The sequence below is a fragment of the Lepus europaeus genome, chromosome 5 (genome assembly GCF_033115175.1).
Source record: "Lepus europaeus isolate LE1 chromosome 5, mLepTim1.pri, whole genome shotgun sequence".
Taxonomy (NCBI): Eukaryota; Metazoa; Chordata; class Mammalia; order Lagomorpha; family Leporidae; genus Lepus; species Lepus europaeus.
The window spans coordinates 79,332,889-79,349,985 of NC_084831.1; the positions used below are offsets into that span (position 1 = coordinate 79,332,889).

Sequence of the window (17,097 nt, forward strand, 5' to 3'; positions counted from 1 at the left end):
TGCCCTCAAGTCTGGAGATGGGTAGAAACAATAATCCTCCCAGCTGAGCCTGGAGATGTGAGTGCAGAGATGGCACCCATGGATACTAAAGTTCTCTCTGAGAAATCCACATAAAGGGCCTTGAGTGTCAGCAACAGAGTAGAAATTTCTGCATGCAATGTTTAGTCCTCTAACCATCCAGGAGGGTATGGGGTGGAGCAGAAAGTTATTTCTGGTTAATAGCAGAAGGCTATTGCCCTGAGAATCTTAATTGAGGAGGCCTGGCATATGAGATGAGTAAATGACTACATGCCAGAATGGGTCAAAGAACTTGTTCCTGAAGGGCCCAGGTAGATACCAACATGGTGGGATGATGGCAACTGGGGGCCGTAAGGGATGATGTGCATTTCTACTGATGCAGACAACGACCAAAGGTTCAATTCAAATTCTGCTCCGACTCCTCACTATTGCACCTGAATGTACTTGCAAGCTTGAGAAGAGAATGAGTGGGGAAAACTAAATCAAATGCTATTTGAATGGACAGAGTTAAAAGCAGCCAACTGGTTAGATTTCTACCATTTAGGTTTCTACCACCATAAGTGCCATTATAAAGAACAGAGTTATACTTTTAGTATAACATACATAAATTTGTTTTATTCCAAACATTCAAGTAACAAAATAAAAACAGAGAGATTCATGGATTTCTTCAAATCAGTTACATTTTGGAGTGATCATTATATTAGGTTTTATTGCAGAAGAGTTACATATCGTGTCCTGAAATCTCCATCTACAGGCATATCATCATGACAATTGTTACCAGATTTAGATGGGCATCAGGAAGCAGCTCACAAAAGAGTAACAATAAAGGAAATTATGAATATGAAAAATATTTTAAAGTATATTTACTAATTATAGTATTACAATTATTGCAAAATCTATTTGTTGAACATTAGATAGAAGTGTTTTATAAATAACAAAACTCTTTAATTATGGATGTTTGATTCAAGAAAATTTCCTTATTACAATTGTTGTCACTACAACTAAAACAAAGCAGACTGGCTAGAAAAACCATAGTTTTACAATGGAGATTTAAAATATGTAAAAACCACCAAAGTGCAAAATATCCTTACCTGTTGTGGACTGAATGTTTGTGTGCCCACCAAATTCTTATGTTGAAATCCTAACTCTAATGGAATGGTATTAGGAGCTGCAGCCTTTGGAGGTAATGAAATCATGAGGGTGGGGCCCTCATAAATGGCATTAATGTCCTTATAAAAGGGACCCCAGAGAGCTCTCTTGCCTTCCTTCTGCCATGTAAGACACACATGAGAAGTTGGCAGTCTACAGGGGAGGAAAGCCCTCACTAGAACCTGACCATGCTGTCACCCTGGTCTTGGGTCTTCAGCTTCCACAACCATGAGAAATAATTTTTATTTTTAAGTTTGCAAGACACCTAGTCTACAGTTTCTTTTTTATAGAAGCTGAAAACTAGTTAAGATAGTAAATTTTTTGAATTTGTAGATTAAAAATCCCTCAAAGTTGCCAGATAGTTTTATAAGTAAATTAAGAAGTAAATGTTAGTCCTACACAGAGGAGTTCTGTTCAGTAGGAAATTAGGATTGGGCAAAGGCAAAGAAAATACAATATCATGCAAGATGTCAGGAAATGATTAATTCAGCTGGTACTATAAGAAAGGAAAAAAAAAGTCACTCTTCTACTAGTCACCGAAAAGTTGTCTATGCTACTTTCAAGCTTAACTGGTTCATAGTATTTTTATTTAAGTGTAAGTACCTTATAAATCAACAAATAATCTTTTCTGCTTTTGTAACAGGAAAGACAAATGAATTTAATATGGAGTTGTTAGAGTTCATGTAAAAATGTGTTTTCTTCTTTGCCTGACTAACACTGAAAAATAATACAGAGTGGCCCATTTGAAATCAAGCGTGTTGGCAAAGACTTTGGTAAACTATCATTCTTCAAGTTAATAGAATATTAACAAAGGTTTTCTAATTTTTTGATAAGGGACACTATATCTTAAACATGCAATGTTACTGTAAACCCTTATTTTTAATTAATTAATTAGTTAATTTTTTGTTTAAATAAGGCTCAAGGACAGTTATGCCAATATTTTCCTAGTTCTAACTTCCTTTGAAAGGGTAACCTTATAAAGCAAATTGATTTATAGAATTAAGCAAGAAATACTCCCTTTTTAACTAAGAAATTTCAATTTACTAAAATCTGGAATTTCATATTTGGAGGAAAGTAAGATTTTGGCTTGAGTTCTGGTCTCTGAAAGCTATTACAGGACAGCTTATTCAAATTTGTGTTACAAAATGTAATGGTTCTGCAACTGGTTTTGTCATACTCTTTATTTTTATAGCTCTCTAGTCTCCTGCCCAATAAATGATTTGGTTGGTTGAATAAAATTAATCATACTTTACTTAATTTATGAAAGATTTCAAAGTAATAGAAGGTGTTTATATAATAATGAGAGTCAAGAATTAGAATTTCTAGTGTTGGTTCTGTTGCTGATTAGTTCTATGATCTGAGGTAACTCATAATCTCTTTGGGACTTAAATTTCTTCATCTGAAAAATGAGAGTGTTGTCTAGATGATTTTAAAAGGCATTTCCACATCTAAAAAATAAATTTAAAGCTTTGCAAAAACAAAATGACAGCAACTGGACAGGACCCATCTGGCCATTATTGTCTCCAGTAAATAATACATAGTCAGTGGCTGTTCTAGTAGCAATTAATACTATTTTTAATTCTAAGAAGTTTTTGAACATTCCCTTAAGTATGCCAGAAATGCCTCAAGATGGAAAGAACTGATTTCCCTAAATTATACAGAATTTAAACTATGCCTTCTCAATGCCTTTTGGCTCCAACACAGGGAATGCTGACCGTGTGGGCTGGAGCTGTCTAAAAAGAGTATTAGCTTTTCATGGGCATAATTGGAATAGATACTAATAAGCATCAGAAAATTTCTTCTTCCTAAGACATGTTAACAAAGAAAAAGAAAACTCTAAATATGAAATTATTAATTGTAAAAGACTAGACATTTAAGGATCAAGTTTTAGGAGACTCTCTTGCATTCTTAGGCATAGAATACAAATATACAGAAATAGCATGATTGTAGTTGCAGTGTTTTTAGATTCACAGTTTATTCTATAATCTTTTCTATCTTCGATATTAAAATCCTAAGTGAATATGGAAACTGTCTTTTTTTCTGCATTCTTTCCTTGTTCAGAATTGCCTGTGACAGGTTACTTAAATTTATTACTTATTAATTCTTATTAAGGAACTAGACAGGAAATTATTGGATAGATCCTAAGCTTATTCAAAATGGCTTCAAGATAACTGATAATCTATTTCAATATATCTGATTCAACCTCATTTTATATTTTACGAGCAGGAAATTCAAGTATGGGCGAAGAGTGCTTAACAAATTAGGAAAAATATGATCTCAAATTCATCACTTTTTATTCATTCTCATACAATTATTATTACACTATAGTACATTTTCTTTTTTTTCTTTTTTTGTTTCTACAATATGCATTTTCGAGAATTTTTATTTTTACTTTAATGAATATAAATTTCCAAAGTACAGCTTATGGATTACAATGGCTCCCTCCCCCCCCATAACTTCCCTCCCACCCGCAACCCTCCCCTTTCCCGCTCTCTCTCCCCTTCCATTCACATCAAGATTCATTTTCAATTCTCTTTATATACAGAAGATCAGTTCAGTATATATTAAGCAAAGATTTCAACAGTTTGCCCCCACATAGCAACACAAAGTGAAAAATACTATAGTACATTTTCTTAAGAATTTAGTTTCCAATAAACAGTGTGGGTGGCCAGCTTGTCACAAAAAGCAGGGCAGCAATGAGCTGATGTTGTGAATGATACAGATAGTTGTTATACAAGATTAAAGCAATGTCTGTGGGTGCACAGGGAAAGAGAAAGCTAAACTCAATAAACCAACAGTTTTGTAATCTGCTTGATACCAAATAACTTATCTTATGGTTATTATAACAAAGATTCTTTCCATGGGTCAGATTTAGGCTTCTGAAACTTCTAGCACATCTGAGTACTTCCTTACAAAATTCATCTTTAGTAATGAACTCTGCTAAGTCAGTTTAGCAACCACCTCTCCTGATTCCTAAACACCCTCAATATTCAGTCATCCTTAATATTTGACAGGATTTGATCCTCCACCATCCCCCAGGTGATGTTCAATCACACTGGTCTATCTTCAGCAAGAACCCAGTTAGGTTGGCTTTGCCAGAATCCCTCTTATCCTTGATGTTCCCTCTTAGCAACATTACCATTCACATTTTCCATCCATTTCCAAATACAGCCCAGGCTCTCTCTCCTTAACTGCGAGATCCCATTGCAGTGGTTTCTACACCTATTACAGCAGTTCTGAATGAAGCCTTCCTTATCATGCTTTAATAAGTACTGTTGAATTATTTTTTTTAACATGTTCCATAAGTAAGTAGGTTTCACTGATATATTTTTTACTCTACAATGTTGGTTTTAAGGTTCATTGGCATTTTTGTTTGAAAATGCAAGAACAGACTAAAAGTTTGGGAAAATCCTATGCAATTTTTCACAAAGGCAGAGAAGGCTCATGATAAGGGGAAACTTGGATGACTGTCAAATATATTGATCAGTCAATAATCAAGCTTTAGAACAATTATTAAGAAACACCCTATTGTTTTTTTTAATTTTTATTTTTTTTTAAATTTTTTTTATTTTTGACAGGCAGAGTGGACAGTGAGAGAGAGAGACAGAGAGAAAGGTCTTCCTTTTTGCCGTTGGTTCACCCTCCAATGGCCGCCGCGGTAGCGTGCTGCGGCCGGCGCACAAGAAACACCCTATTTAGAGGCCATGGTGATTCCTGTTCTGGAGGGATGAATGATTTATTAATTTACAATAAATAGTAATTCCTCATGCTCTTGCTTTCTTAGGTCAACAGTAAATTTTAAACTGTCTGAATTTCAACTTACTTCAGATCCCCTCTCTCCTTTTGGTCCTTGTTCACCCTGGTCACCTGGCTCACCCTGTAATAAAAATCAAACAGAATTCACATAAGTTAAATTAATGTTAATTTAAAAAATGTTAGAAATACAAAGAATGCTTTCAAAACATACTGGGAGTCCTTGTTGTCCAGCAGCACCTCTTAATCCTGGCACACCCACATGACCCTAGGGAATAGAAAATATTATATTGTTAAATACAACATAGGGTACTAACATTTAAAATGGTAGCAAAATGTTATACAATTCAATTTAAACATCAGAGAAATTATGCTTCTTGGAAATAGGATAGAAGACAATAATGGATAGAAGTTACGGTGATTGAAAACAAACAAATATATACAGGATTTTTTTTGAAAATATGAGTTAATGTAGCAGGTTGAATGGTGCCCTCCCCAAAGATATGTCTATGTCCTAATCAACATAACCTATGAATGTGACCTTATTTGGATAATAGCTTTTTGTAGATCTCATTAAGCTAAGGATCTCAAGATGAGATTATCCTAGGGTATCCAAATGGTACCTACATCCACATACAAGTGGCCTTGTAAGAGATACACGGAGGAAGACAAACATGAACAGCAGAGGAGAAGGCTAAGTGAAGACAGAGGCAGCCTCTGGGACAATGCTGCCATAAGGAACGCTGACAGCCACAAGAAGCTGGAGGAGGCAAGGACGGATTCTCCTCTGGGCTCCAAGAGGGAGGCATGGGGTGAGGGGCCTGTTGATACCTTACTTTCAGACTTTTAGCCTCCAGAACTGGAGGATAAATTTATGTTTTTAGCCATCCACTTTGGTATCCACTTGTGTTAATTTGTTATAGCAGCCTCATTATTCTAAGTCCCTTATGTAAAATGACATAATATTTGCATACATACTACACAAATCCTTCCCTTTAAACCATCTCCAGATCACTTATAATAGCTAATACAATGTGAAGGTTATATAAATAATCATTATACTATATTGACAAAAAAGGGTTTACATGTTCAGTGCAGATGCAATTATAAAAATTTTTCATCTCTGATTGGTAGACTCCATGGATGTGGAAACTGCAGCTATGAAGGGCCAGCTGCATGGTCAATAATCAAAGGGACAGAGTTTGAATGAATTTCACAGTTATTTGGATAGATTTCCTGACCTGAAGACATGGTCACAGTTACTATATACAATAACAAGAAATATCAAATGACTCTGACATGAGAAAACTATCATCACCCTAGTTTTTCTAAGAAGGAATGCTGACCTACATTTTTTCCTTTTTAAGTGTGTAAACAAAAACTAATAAGCCGGGGGCACGGCAGGAGAGAGTTATGCAGGAAGAATTCAATACGTAATCTCTTTTATCCCTTTCTCTACTGTCCTTTTCGCTCACATTCCTTTCTCCCTACTGTACATATATTACAGAAAGAATGCCTTAGGAAAGATAGTTATCAGGCTCATCTCCTTTTTCTGAGCAAAGAGAAGGGATTGCATACTTAAGCCAATAAAATTTTCATGGAAAGGCCAACTGAAACCTACTTTGTTTGCATTCTGTGATGCAAATATTTACAGTTTTAAGCTTCAACTTCCTGGTAGAGAAAATAAATCCTGTTTAAGGAAATGAACAGTGGCGAGTGAGGAAGACTAGCTTGGAAAGCTTTCTATATAGCATGGCCACACTAAAGAGAAAACAATTTGCACAAATGACCATCAGCAGAAAACATGAGAAGAGTTAGAAAATAACAGAATCAGGCCAACTAGGGGGGAGTATGGTATAAGTAACTATGACTACTTGTTGGTTACTTATGAGACAGGATTCAGGAGAGAAGTGGCTGATGAAAAACAGGAATCACAAAGTGAGTATCATGGACGGTTACAGCTTTGCCATCAGCCTTGTCTGTGGTATTACAGAGACCTTTTCGGAGTGATCCTGGACTAGCCAACTGCCTCTCTTGGAGTTGTGAAATCTAGACACAAATCTCACCTAAGACAAATCTTCCTAGGAGTTTCACTGAAATTATTCTGGTGCATTTCATCCCAATAAAAACTGACAATATATAGTGTTAAAAATTAAATGTGCTACAGTAAATGTTATTATAATGTTATTTAGGGGAGGCTCAGGGAAGTGGTGGAGTTTACCAGATGATATTATGGTGGAATGAGTTGGATGACTGAGGGACTCTTAGAGACAATTTTATAAGGGAAGTGACAATAAGCTCGACATTGAAGGATGCTGCTCTAGGTAGTAAAGTGAGGACATCCTGTCCGGGGGTAATGTCCTGAGAAATAATACACAATCATTTGACAGAAGATGGTAAGTGGAGAATGGATTTGGGAGACTATGCTGAGGGACAGAGAGTCTCATCAGAAAGCTATAGAAACAATTTAGGTAAAAATGATGAGACTTTGAACTAAAGTAGGACAATGTGGTTAGATTCCAAAAATATTTAAGACACAAAAGAAGTGGCTGACTGATGAGCGGGATAAATAAAGGGAGGAAAAAAGAGAAAGAAAAGGGCCTGGGGAGTGGGGAGAGAGGGAGAGAAAATTTACTAGTGTTCACACCTGGATGTCTAGTAGTACCACTCACTGAATTGAGGACATAACAAAAGGAGCACCTGGTCAAATCAGGGAAGAATGATGCTATTATGGCTTGAGATATACTGAGTTTGAAGTGCCTCTGATGATATTCCATAGCTATTTGGATATGTATATCTGATGTTAAGGAATAAAGGCTATTTGGGAATTAATAACATTTCATTGTATATAAAAAAAATTCTACTGCCTTTGCCAAACCAAAGTAAAAAGGAGCTTTAGATACAACATAATTTATTCAATATATTTTGGGACTTTCTTTTATATAAGTTTAGTTTGCTTGAATCTTGGTATTTGTATGTTTTTGCTCATATATTTAAAAAGTAGATGTTGACAGGATAATGCTATTTCTGCCATGAACTGACCTTTCTAGCTTTAAATGAATTTATCTTGATTCATGTGATGCATAGTTCACAGGATATAGCTAAAATTTACTATGTATATTTTTATACTGATTAAATGTTCTTATTCTATACATCTTTTGATGCATCTTTTGATGTGTCCACTGGGGCACAGGCTATGTCAAGCATATTTAGTGTTATATCTATGGTATCTAGCTCTGCTCCTAGCCCATTGCAGATATAAAAAATTCCATGGGATGACCAGAGGCAGAATTTGTAGAAATTTTATCATATATGACACATGAATAGTGTCACATATATAAGTATATATTAATAACAATGAGAAAGACCCTTGACTTTTATTATTCTAAGTTAAACCAAGGGGAAGTAAGAACAAAGGATAGTGAGAAGGATTTAAAAAAAATTCACTATAGTTCACAAAAGGAAAACAAAATATACATTATCCATTCCATTTTTTCTCCTATAGGATACTTATGAGTTTACAACTGCAAAGATGTTTGTGAATGTAAAAATGTTAAAAAGCTTGGTGATTGGGCCTGATGTTGTGGAGTAGTAGGTAATACCACTGTCTGTGACACCTGCATCCCATATGGGCACAAGTCCATGTCCTGGCTGCTCCACTTTCCATCCAGCTCCCTGTTAATGGCCTGGAAAAAGCAGTAGAAGATGGCCCAAGCGTTTGGGCTCTTGCCACCCACAAGGGAGACCCAGGAGAAGCTCCTGGTTCTGGCCTGCTCCAACCCTGGCCATTGCGGCCATCTGGAGTGTGAACCGGTGATTGGCAGATATCTCTCTCTCTCCCCCTCTCTCTGTAACTCTTTCAAATAAATAAATAAATAAATAAATAATTATTTTAAAAAGGTTGACCTACTTTCAGTTTATTTTAGAATCATAAACTTAACCCTCCACTAAGTAAAGAATTCAACAAATAGTAAGAGGAAAAAAAAAACACTGTTCCTCAACAGTAGAGACAAGGGTTGCAAACAATTAAAAGAATAAGAGAGGAAGGTGAAAGGAGGATGGGAATGTGGGAGGGATGGTAGGGTGAGAAGTATCATTATGCTCATAAATCTGTATATATGAAATACATGAAGTCTGTCCACTTTATATAAACAAAAAATTGAAGAAAAAGAGCTTTATAAGATCGTTGATTAGGAATAGCAAAGAAGCAAATACTCCAGTATTCCCCAGAAACTTAAAAAATACTGCTTGGTGATTATTTAGCCATTAAAGGGAATGAAGTACTAACATTCTACAACTAGGAGAAATTTTCCAAACATTATGCCATGTGAAAGGAGCCAGAGCCAAGGAACTGTATGTTGTATGATTCCATGGATAGGAAATATCCAGAATATACAGATCCACAGAGACAATAGTGGTTGCCAGGGGCTGAGAGTAGAAAATGACTGCTTCATTTTCTAAGTGCTGAAAATACAATGGAACTTGATGGTGTATGAAGAGATTCAAGACACACTATTCCAAAATATAGCACCTTGGAATACTGAATATTTTGGGCAAAGGAAATCTGAGAAGCAGCATGTGCAGAAAAAACTGTGTGATCTTCCCTTGCAGTACAGCACCCGATCCTCAGCAGTCAGGTGCCTGCCTCGTCCTTGGAGTAAAGGAGCAGCCTAGTCCTCGGATGAAGTGACACAGACGGGAATCGGAATGAGCAGGCATGCCTAAGCCTTGCTTGATTGTCACTAGTCTTGGCTTTTATCTTTGCTTTATTACATTCTTCCATCACTCTCTACCTTTCATCAACTGCAGCATAAAAACACTCAGGTTTAACTGCTTTTTAAGGTCTTCATTTCTTTATGAAGGCTTCTGTGTCTCCTAAAACTTGCAATGAATAAATCTCTGTGCTTTCCTTTTGTTAATCTGTCTTATTATAGGAGCCCCAGAGAATTTAGGAAGGCAGAAGGGGAAGATAATTTTCTTCTCTTAGATACAACATGATCGCACTAAATACACTGAATTGTACAGCTTTTTAATGGTAAATTTTGTTATCTATATTTAGCCACAAGTTAATAAATTTGGTGGTAAACTATCAGTTTACCAGGATTAAATCATAGCATATATAAATAACCATAAAAAAGCAAACATTTAAAAATATCACCTGCAGCCACAACAGCTAACTCCAATAAAACATGATTCCCTTCTGTAAATCAAACCTATGAAAAGGAAAACTGGGTTGGGGAGAAATGTGAGTATTTCATGACTCTGAAGTACTGAAGCAATACAATCAGTGTGGCTGTGTGCCATTAGATGGCTGACAGTTTGGAACAGAACCAATGACAATACATGATAAAATGACCCCTAAACCTAAGGACTTAAGATGGAATCAGACAGAAAGGAAGATGCACATGAAACATGCACAACTCACAACCTCTTCAGGACTATATATGACAGGACGAAGGGGAAAGAGATTCCAAAGTGAGCCCAGGAAGCGGCTCCCTCTGATGAAGGATTTCTGAAGAATGCCTCACTCTCTAGAATAACAAGGGCACGGCTTCTGTTCTGCAATCCAGGTGAAGAGATTGTTTTCTCCTTCCAATTGAATAGTTAACTGCTCATTTGCTGAGAAATATATTGATTTAGCTACTGGATGTTTTGAAGTGGGTAGAGGCCAAAAGAAGATATTGTAAGAATCTGATGTTGTGGGCTGGCATTGTGTGTACTGTGTAAAGCCACCACTTGGAAAGCTGGCATCCCACATGGGCACCAGTTCAAGTTCCAGCTGCTCTACTTCCAATTCAGCTCCCTGCTAATGGCCTGGGAAAAGCCGTGAAAAAATATAGTAAGTGTTTGGGCCCGTGCAATGCACATGGGAGACCAAGATGAAGCTGTTGGCTCCTGGCTGTGCCCTAGCCCAGTGCTAGCCACTGCGGCCATCTGGGGAGTAAAGCAGTGGATGGAAGATCTCTCTCTCTCTCTCTCTCTCTCTTTCTCTTTCCCCATCTCTCTCTGTAACACTGGCTTTCAAAATAAATAAGTAAATCTTAAAAAAAAAAAAGAATCTGATTCTTGAGATTGTGTGAAAAGTCATGAACAGAAAAAGTTGATGGGTTTTCAGGAGGTTTTTAAATTATGCTGGAAGCACCTGGGTTGCCGAAACAAAACAAAACAAAACAAAACAAAACAAAAAAACCAAGCCAAACCAAAACAACAACAAAAATTTAATTTCAGGTAAACCCACTGGATATGTTGGATTACAAAACACTTGTACAAGGCTGGTGCTCTGGCGTAGCAGGTAAAGCCACCGCCTGCAGTGCCGGCATCCCATATGGGCGGCAGTTCGAGTCCTGACTGCTCTAGTTTCAATCCAGCTCTCTGCTATGGCCTGGAAAAGCAGTAGAAGGTGGCCCAAGTCCTTAGACCCCCTGAACCCATGTAGGAGAGCCAGAGGAAGCTCCTGGCTCCTGGCTTCAGATCAAAACAGGGAGATATGAAATAGCCATCACAATAATTTTACAAACATTAAGACCTATTCTCAATATTTGCTCAAAGAGAATTTTAGGAAGTAAAAATTAATTTTTCAGATTTATTGTCTTGGAAAAATCAGCTTATTAATGACTGTTACCTACCTACCTATTTGTCCTGAAGTCAGGTTCACCTAAGTCTACATTTCAGAGACGACCACAGAAATTTTACCTTGAGAGAGGGTTGTACTGTTCAGTTAATCCACAATTCATTACTTTTTTTTTTCTTTGACAGGAAGAGTTAGACAGTGAGAGAGAGAGAGACAGAGAAATGTCTTCCTTCTGTTGGTTCACCCCCCAAATAGCTACTACGGCCGGTGCGCTGCGCTGATCCAAAGCTAGGAGCCAGGTGCTTCCTCCTGGTCTCCCATGGGGTGCAGGGCCCAAGCACTTGGGCCATCCTCCACTGCATTCCCGGGCCACAGCAGAGAACTGGACTGGAAGAGGAGCAACCAGGACAGGATCGGCACCCCAACCGGGACTAGAACTCAGAGTGCTGGCGCCGCAGGTGGAGGATTAGCCTAGTGAGCCGCAGTGCCAGCCCACAATTCATTACTAAAAGCTTAGTTATGTGGGGCCAGCGCAGGAGTCTAGTGGGTAAAGCCACCTATGGCACTGATATCCTATATGGGTACCAGTTAGCATCCTAGCTGCCGCACTTCTGATCCAGCTCCCTGCTTATGTGCCTGGGCAACCAGTGGAGGATGGCCAAGTAGTTGGGCTCATGTACTCAAGTGAGAAACGTCAAGGAATTCCTGGCTGAATGATGAGAGGAAAGCAACAGAGGAAGAGACAAAAATTATTCAAGGCAGAAAGAACACAAACTAAAAAGACTTAGGCTTCTTCTAGGATCAAAAACAAAACAGTAACAAAAACAATCAAAAGTTACAACATTACCAAACATCTCCATGATGCTTGTTTACATTCGAAGTTGAGCAGATTCAGAGAACTCTACTCAAATTTAGAAGCAAGTTGTATAACACAGAATTACCTTATAGCCCTCTGCTCCAGGTTCTCCTCTCTCTCCTTGTTCCCCCATTGGACCCTACAAAGATCATACACAAAAACCATTTCACAGCTGAACCTAATTTCTAGTGAATGAGGATGAAACAATCAGTGTTTTATCCCTTTACAAAAAATATAAAAGGAATTATGTAATAATTTATTTAGTTCCACATGATATCAAGACATCATCAAAATATGCTAAGTACTGATTTATGTAAATGTAACTTCACAATGATTCTGCTAGGAAAAATGTTGGAGAAATGAAATTCAGTTAAATAATATGAATTTTTAGATGAGTACAGTATGTTATAAATGATGCCAAATAACTTACATTTTATTTGATGTTGAAATGATTGAAAAAGATTTAAGTAAGACCATTCAGCTACTTACTTAATTTCACCAGTGATATAAGATATTTAAATGATCATTTAAAAAAGTAGTAGTTTATTTTCTTCATCAGACATTCTTCTGTTCAGTCTCTAATCTGTGAAATTTTTAGTTTTCTAGGCATACACTAACCTAATAAAATTGTGCTTATTAACTTTAATCCTTAACAAATAAACTCACCTGTTTTTTCTAAATATTTCTACTATAAAATCTCATTATGATAAACTATTTAAAATGTCTACTCCAAAATACACCAAAAATGTCAGTTATTGCATATGAGGATCTACTGTCTGAACCGAAAGTTGAAATGAGCTGGTAAAACCACAAAATTTATTATGAAATATCAATAAATTTTAACCCATTCTTAGTGGATAAGGTTAATAGACATAATGTGAATATAATGATTTTTGCCTATGTTTTAGTTATTTTGGATATTTAAGCTTGATACCTGTCCCATATCTACTGGACAAAACCATCATTGTTATGTTAGATTCCCAATATGTTTATTATACATTAGGTGACATCTAGGGAAAGCAAACATTCTATACTCTTTTGGCTAATTATTTCCCCATTTACTAAATTTATATTATTTTCATGTATTTCCTTCTGTTAGTGGTTTAGATTAGAATATTTGTCAAAGGCACTTACATATTTCTATAGAAAAGTCAACCTCTGGATGAGATATCTTGAATTAATCAGAAAAATTCCAGAATCTTTCGTATTTCTAAAACAAAGTGTTACTTTCAATCACTCCCAGAGAGACAAAAATATTAGAAGTGACTTCTATGTATATTAGTCCTTGTTTCCTAGGATTCTTTTATCCTTTATGATGCTATGTGAAAAATAAAAAACATTATTTATTAACGCTGTGAACTAAGCATTTGCTATTTGGTTTTACTCATTTGCTGTGGTTTGAATGTCCCCATTGAAACTCATGTTGAAATTTCCATCTTGTGAGGGTGGGGCCAGATTGGGGACTTTTGAAGGGTGATTAGATTATAAGGGCTCTTTCATGAATGGGTTAATTAATTTTTGGATTAGTGAACTAATGTATTATATTAAGAGTTGAATATGTTGGGGTCAGTGCTGTAGCATAGTGGGTAAAGCCACTGCCTGAGACACCAGCATCCCATATGTACAGCGGTTTGATTCCTGGCTGCTCCACTTTCAATTCAGTTCCCTTCTAAATGTGCCTGGGAAAGCAGTGGAAGATGGTCCAAGTGCTTGAGCCCCTGCCATTCATGAAGGAGACCCAAAAGAAACTACTGGCTCCTGGCTTCATTACAGCCCAGCTCCAACAGCTGTGGTCATTTGGGGAGTGCACTAGCAGATGGAAGATTTCTCTCTGTCTTTCTCTTTCTCTATAACTCTCTTTCAAATAAATAAATAAATTTTTAAAAAAAAGAGTGACTATGTTATGAATGCCAGTCTGACTTTGTGTCTTGTATGCCACCTGTCACCAGGTGATGCTCTGTGTTGCTTTACAACACTGTAGAATTCCTTTCAGCAATAAGGCTCTCACCAAGTGCTACCTCAGTCCCATCTGACACTCCCTCACCTTCAGAACTATAAGCTAAATAAACCTCTTTTCTTTACAAATTACACATTTTTACAAAATACACAGGTTTTTTGTTATAGCAACAAAAAGTGGACTAAGACATCACTGTTTAATCTACATGTATTCTTTAGGCACTGTGGTAGTCAAGCATAAACACAGATATTCAGGTAATAAAAGCTACAGTTAAGCACTTTTCAAAAATTGTGGTTATGATTTGCCTTTAACATGCCTAATTAGAAGACAACAGATCAGTGATTTTTTTTTAACAATTACTGGTTTTGATAACTGGTTGGAAGGTATTTCAAATCACTTGGCAATTCTGTCTAAATACAAAAAGTATATGGCTCAGTTTTTTTTTTTAATACTTTAGAAAGAAATGTGAGTTTGCTAACTGCAGAAATATCCATCCTAAAAAGTATAGAGTATGTGAGTTTTTGAAAATACTGTAAAAAGTTATCATACATTCAATGGTGAAAGTGGCGTTTTGGAACCAAGAGACTATGATAAGGATCTTAGGCTGCACATACTTCATATTTAGGCTGCATATATTTCATATCCATGACTTTCATATATTTTAATTTTGTGGCAACAAATACTGACTGAATCACAACAGAAAACTACCAAAATAAAGTTTTTTAAAAGTTGACTGGTGCTGTGAATTTATTAGAGTAACTGTATTTTATCTTGATGCATCAAAATAATTTTAGAAAAGACCTACTGGTTCACCTCGAGGCCCAGGTGGTCCTAGGACTGTGCTATCTTCTCCCGGGTAACCCTAAAGTGAAAATAATTGTTTAAAATGAAATAAAATAAAAATAATCTTAAACTGCACATTCTATAACTTTCTAATATGTTAGGAAATATTCAATTTGGTTTAAACATTTTAAGAGGAAAATTTTTACCTAAGAAACTAAACATGTGATATTTCATACATAGTTATAATTTACACATGGTTCTTTTTGGATATGTCAATCTGCTTCATATATAAAGAAGTTCAGGTGGCTGGCATCTGGCCTAGTGGTTAAAGATGCTGGTTAGGATGCCTGAGCCCCATATAATAGTGTCATCCCAACTCTGGTTCCTGATTCCAACTACCTGTTAATGCAGGTCCTGGGAGGCAGTAGTAAGGAATCAAGTATTTGGGTTCCTGACACCCATGTGAGAGAATAACTGGATTGAGTTCCTAGATATTGGCCTTGGCCTGTCCAGTTGTGGCCACTGTGGATATTTAGGTAATAAACCAATGGACGGGGAGCTTTGTGTCTCTGTCACTCAAGTAAGTAAATAATTCATTTCTTAAAAACAGCAATTTATGAATTTTCTTAGTATCAGATTTTTAATATCAAGAGTACAGCTGCAGTTATTCCTAAACTATCAAAAAATTTTAGTATAAATAGACTAAACAATTAGTCATTTAACTTAGAGACTTACAATTTCTTTGCTTAATTCATTCTAATTTTACTAAGTTCTATGGACTGCAAAGCAATTTCACATAAATTATTTCATCTCAATTATGAAATTACTCAAAGATATCATAGTAATTTATTTAAATTTTAGTTCCTTGATATTTATATTTCCTTTGTCTAGAATTTGCAAAATTTCCAAACTGAGAAGTGTTTCTTTTATTCCTTGAAAATGTTTTCATGCATTCTTTTAGAAAGAATTCATGAATTCAATGCTTAGATTAAAAAGTCAATAGTATACACACATACCTTTTCTCCTTTAGGTCCTGGAAACCCAGAGAGTCCTGGTTGACCTTGATGGCCCTACAAAATGACAAACATTCTTTATGTTCTTTGTACATGCTCTACCTAATGCCAGCAAGCCCATTCTATTAGATAGCGAACCATTATGAAATGAAAAACAAGATTCAATTTAAAGAGGAATGAGGCTTCACCATGTTAGAAAAATTCATTTAGGAGATTTCACCTTAATTTGCATATCTGGGATATAAATGTTGTCATGCAAATATATATATATCTTCAGTTATAAATGCTTACACTATAACCTGGAATTCCAGTCTCTCCATCAGGTCCCATCAATCCTATAGGACCCTAAAAAACAAAGTAAATATCAGAGACAGAGAAAATAGACAATTATGTAAATTATTAAACTTGTACTTCTGTTATTTAAATTATTTTATTCACATTTTTCATGGTTTGAAATTCTACTTAATTTGAAAGGGAAAACAGAAAATAATACCCCAGCTTTTCCCTTTATTTTTCTTCTGAACCACAAAGTTCTCCTTGGTTTGCTTCTGTTTGAACATCCTCACTCATGAAAAAAAATTTTCAGTTATTAGAAAATTGTCCCAATAAAATTATTTGAAATTTAGTTTGCATTTGTTAAAGTTTGTGGTAGATATTTATCACAGAGAGAAGTCTAAGAGTTCTCGATATTGTTAATACAGAATGCAGGAGAATGTCATAATATTCACTGATAGTTTCAGTTGCTTTGATGGATATGATTTTAATTCTGGTCAAAGCTGTTAAAGAAATGGTTGACAATTTATATGTGATAATAACCATTTATCAATATTTTATAGATGGAAAAACCATATTAATTAAAAGCTAACCAGTAATGCCCCAACAAACTGAAAAGATGACACTGAACTGAAAAAAGCGCAAATAATGACTCTAAATATGTCCTATCTTTCATATTATCAAAAAGTTTCCATGTTATCTCTTCAATCTGAGCCTCTAAACA

General features: G+C 36.0%; 1 protein-coding gene across 6 annotated transcripts in view; it reads right to left on the reverse strand.

Annotated features, from left to right (window-relative positions):
* Nucleotides 1–17,097, reverse strand: part of COL24A1 (collagen type XXIV alpha 1 chain) — a 421,092-nt gene that overhangs the window by 86,571 nt on the left and 317,424 nt on the right. For all 6 annotated transcript variants that reach the window (XM_062191650.1, XM_062191653.1, XM_062191654.1 and 3 more), the window contains 6 exons: nt 16,392–16,445; nt 16,104–16,157; nt 15,110–15,166; nt 12,433–12,486; nt 5,135–5,188; nt 4,991–5,044 (listed from right to left, as the gene is read on the reverse strand). In XM_062191650.1, coding sequence (XP_062047634.1) covers nt 4,991–5,044; nt 5,135–5,188; nt 12,433–12,486; nt 15,110–15,166; nt 16,104–16,157; nt 16,392–16,445 — 327 coding nt within the window. The remainder of the gene's footprint in view (nt 1–4,990; nt 5,045–5,134; nt 5,189–12,432; nt 12,487–15,109; nt 15,167–16,103; nt 16,158–16,391; nt 16,446–17,097) is intronic.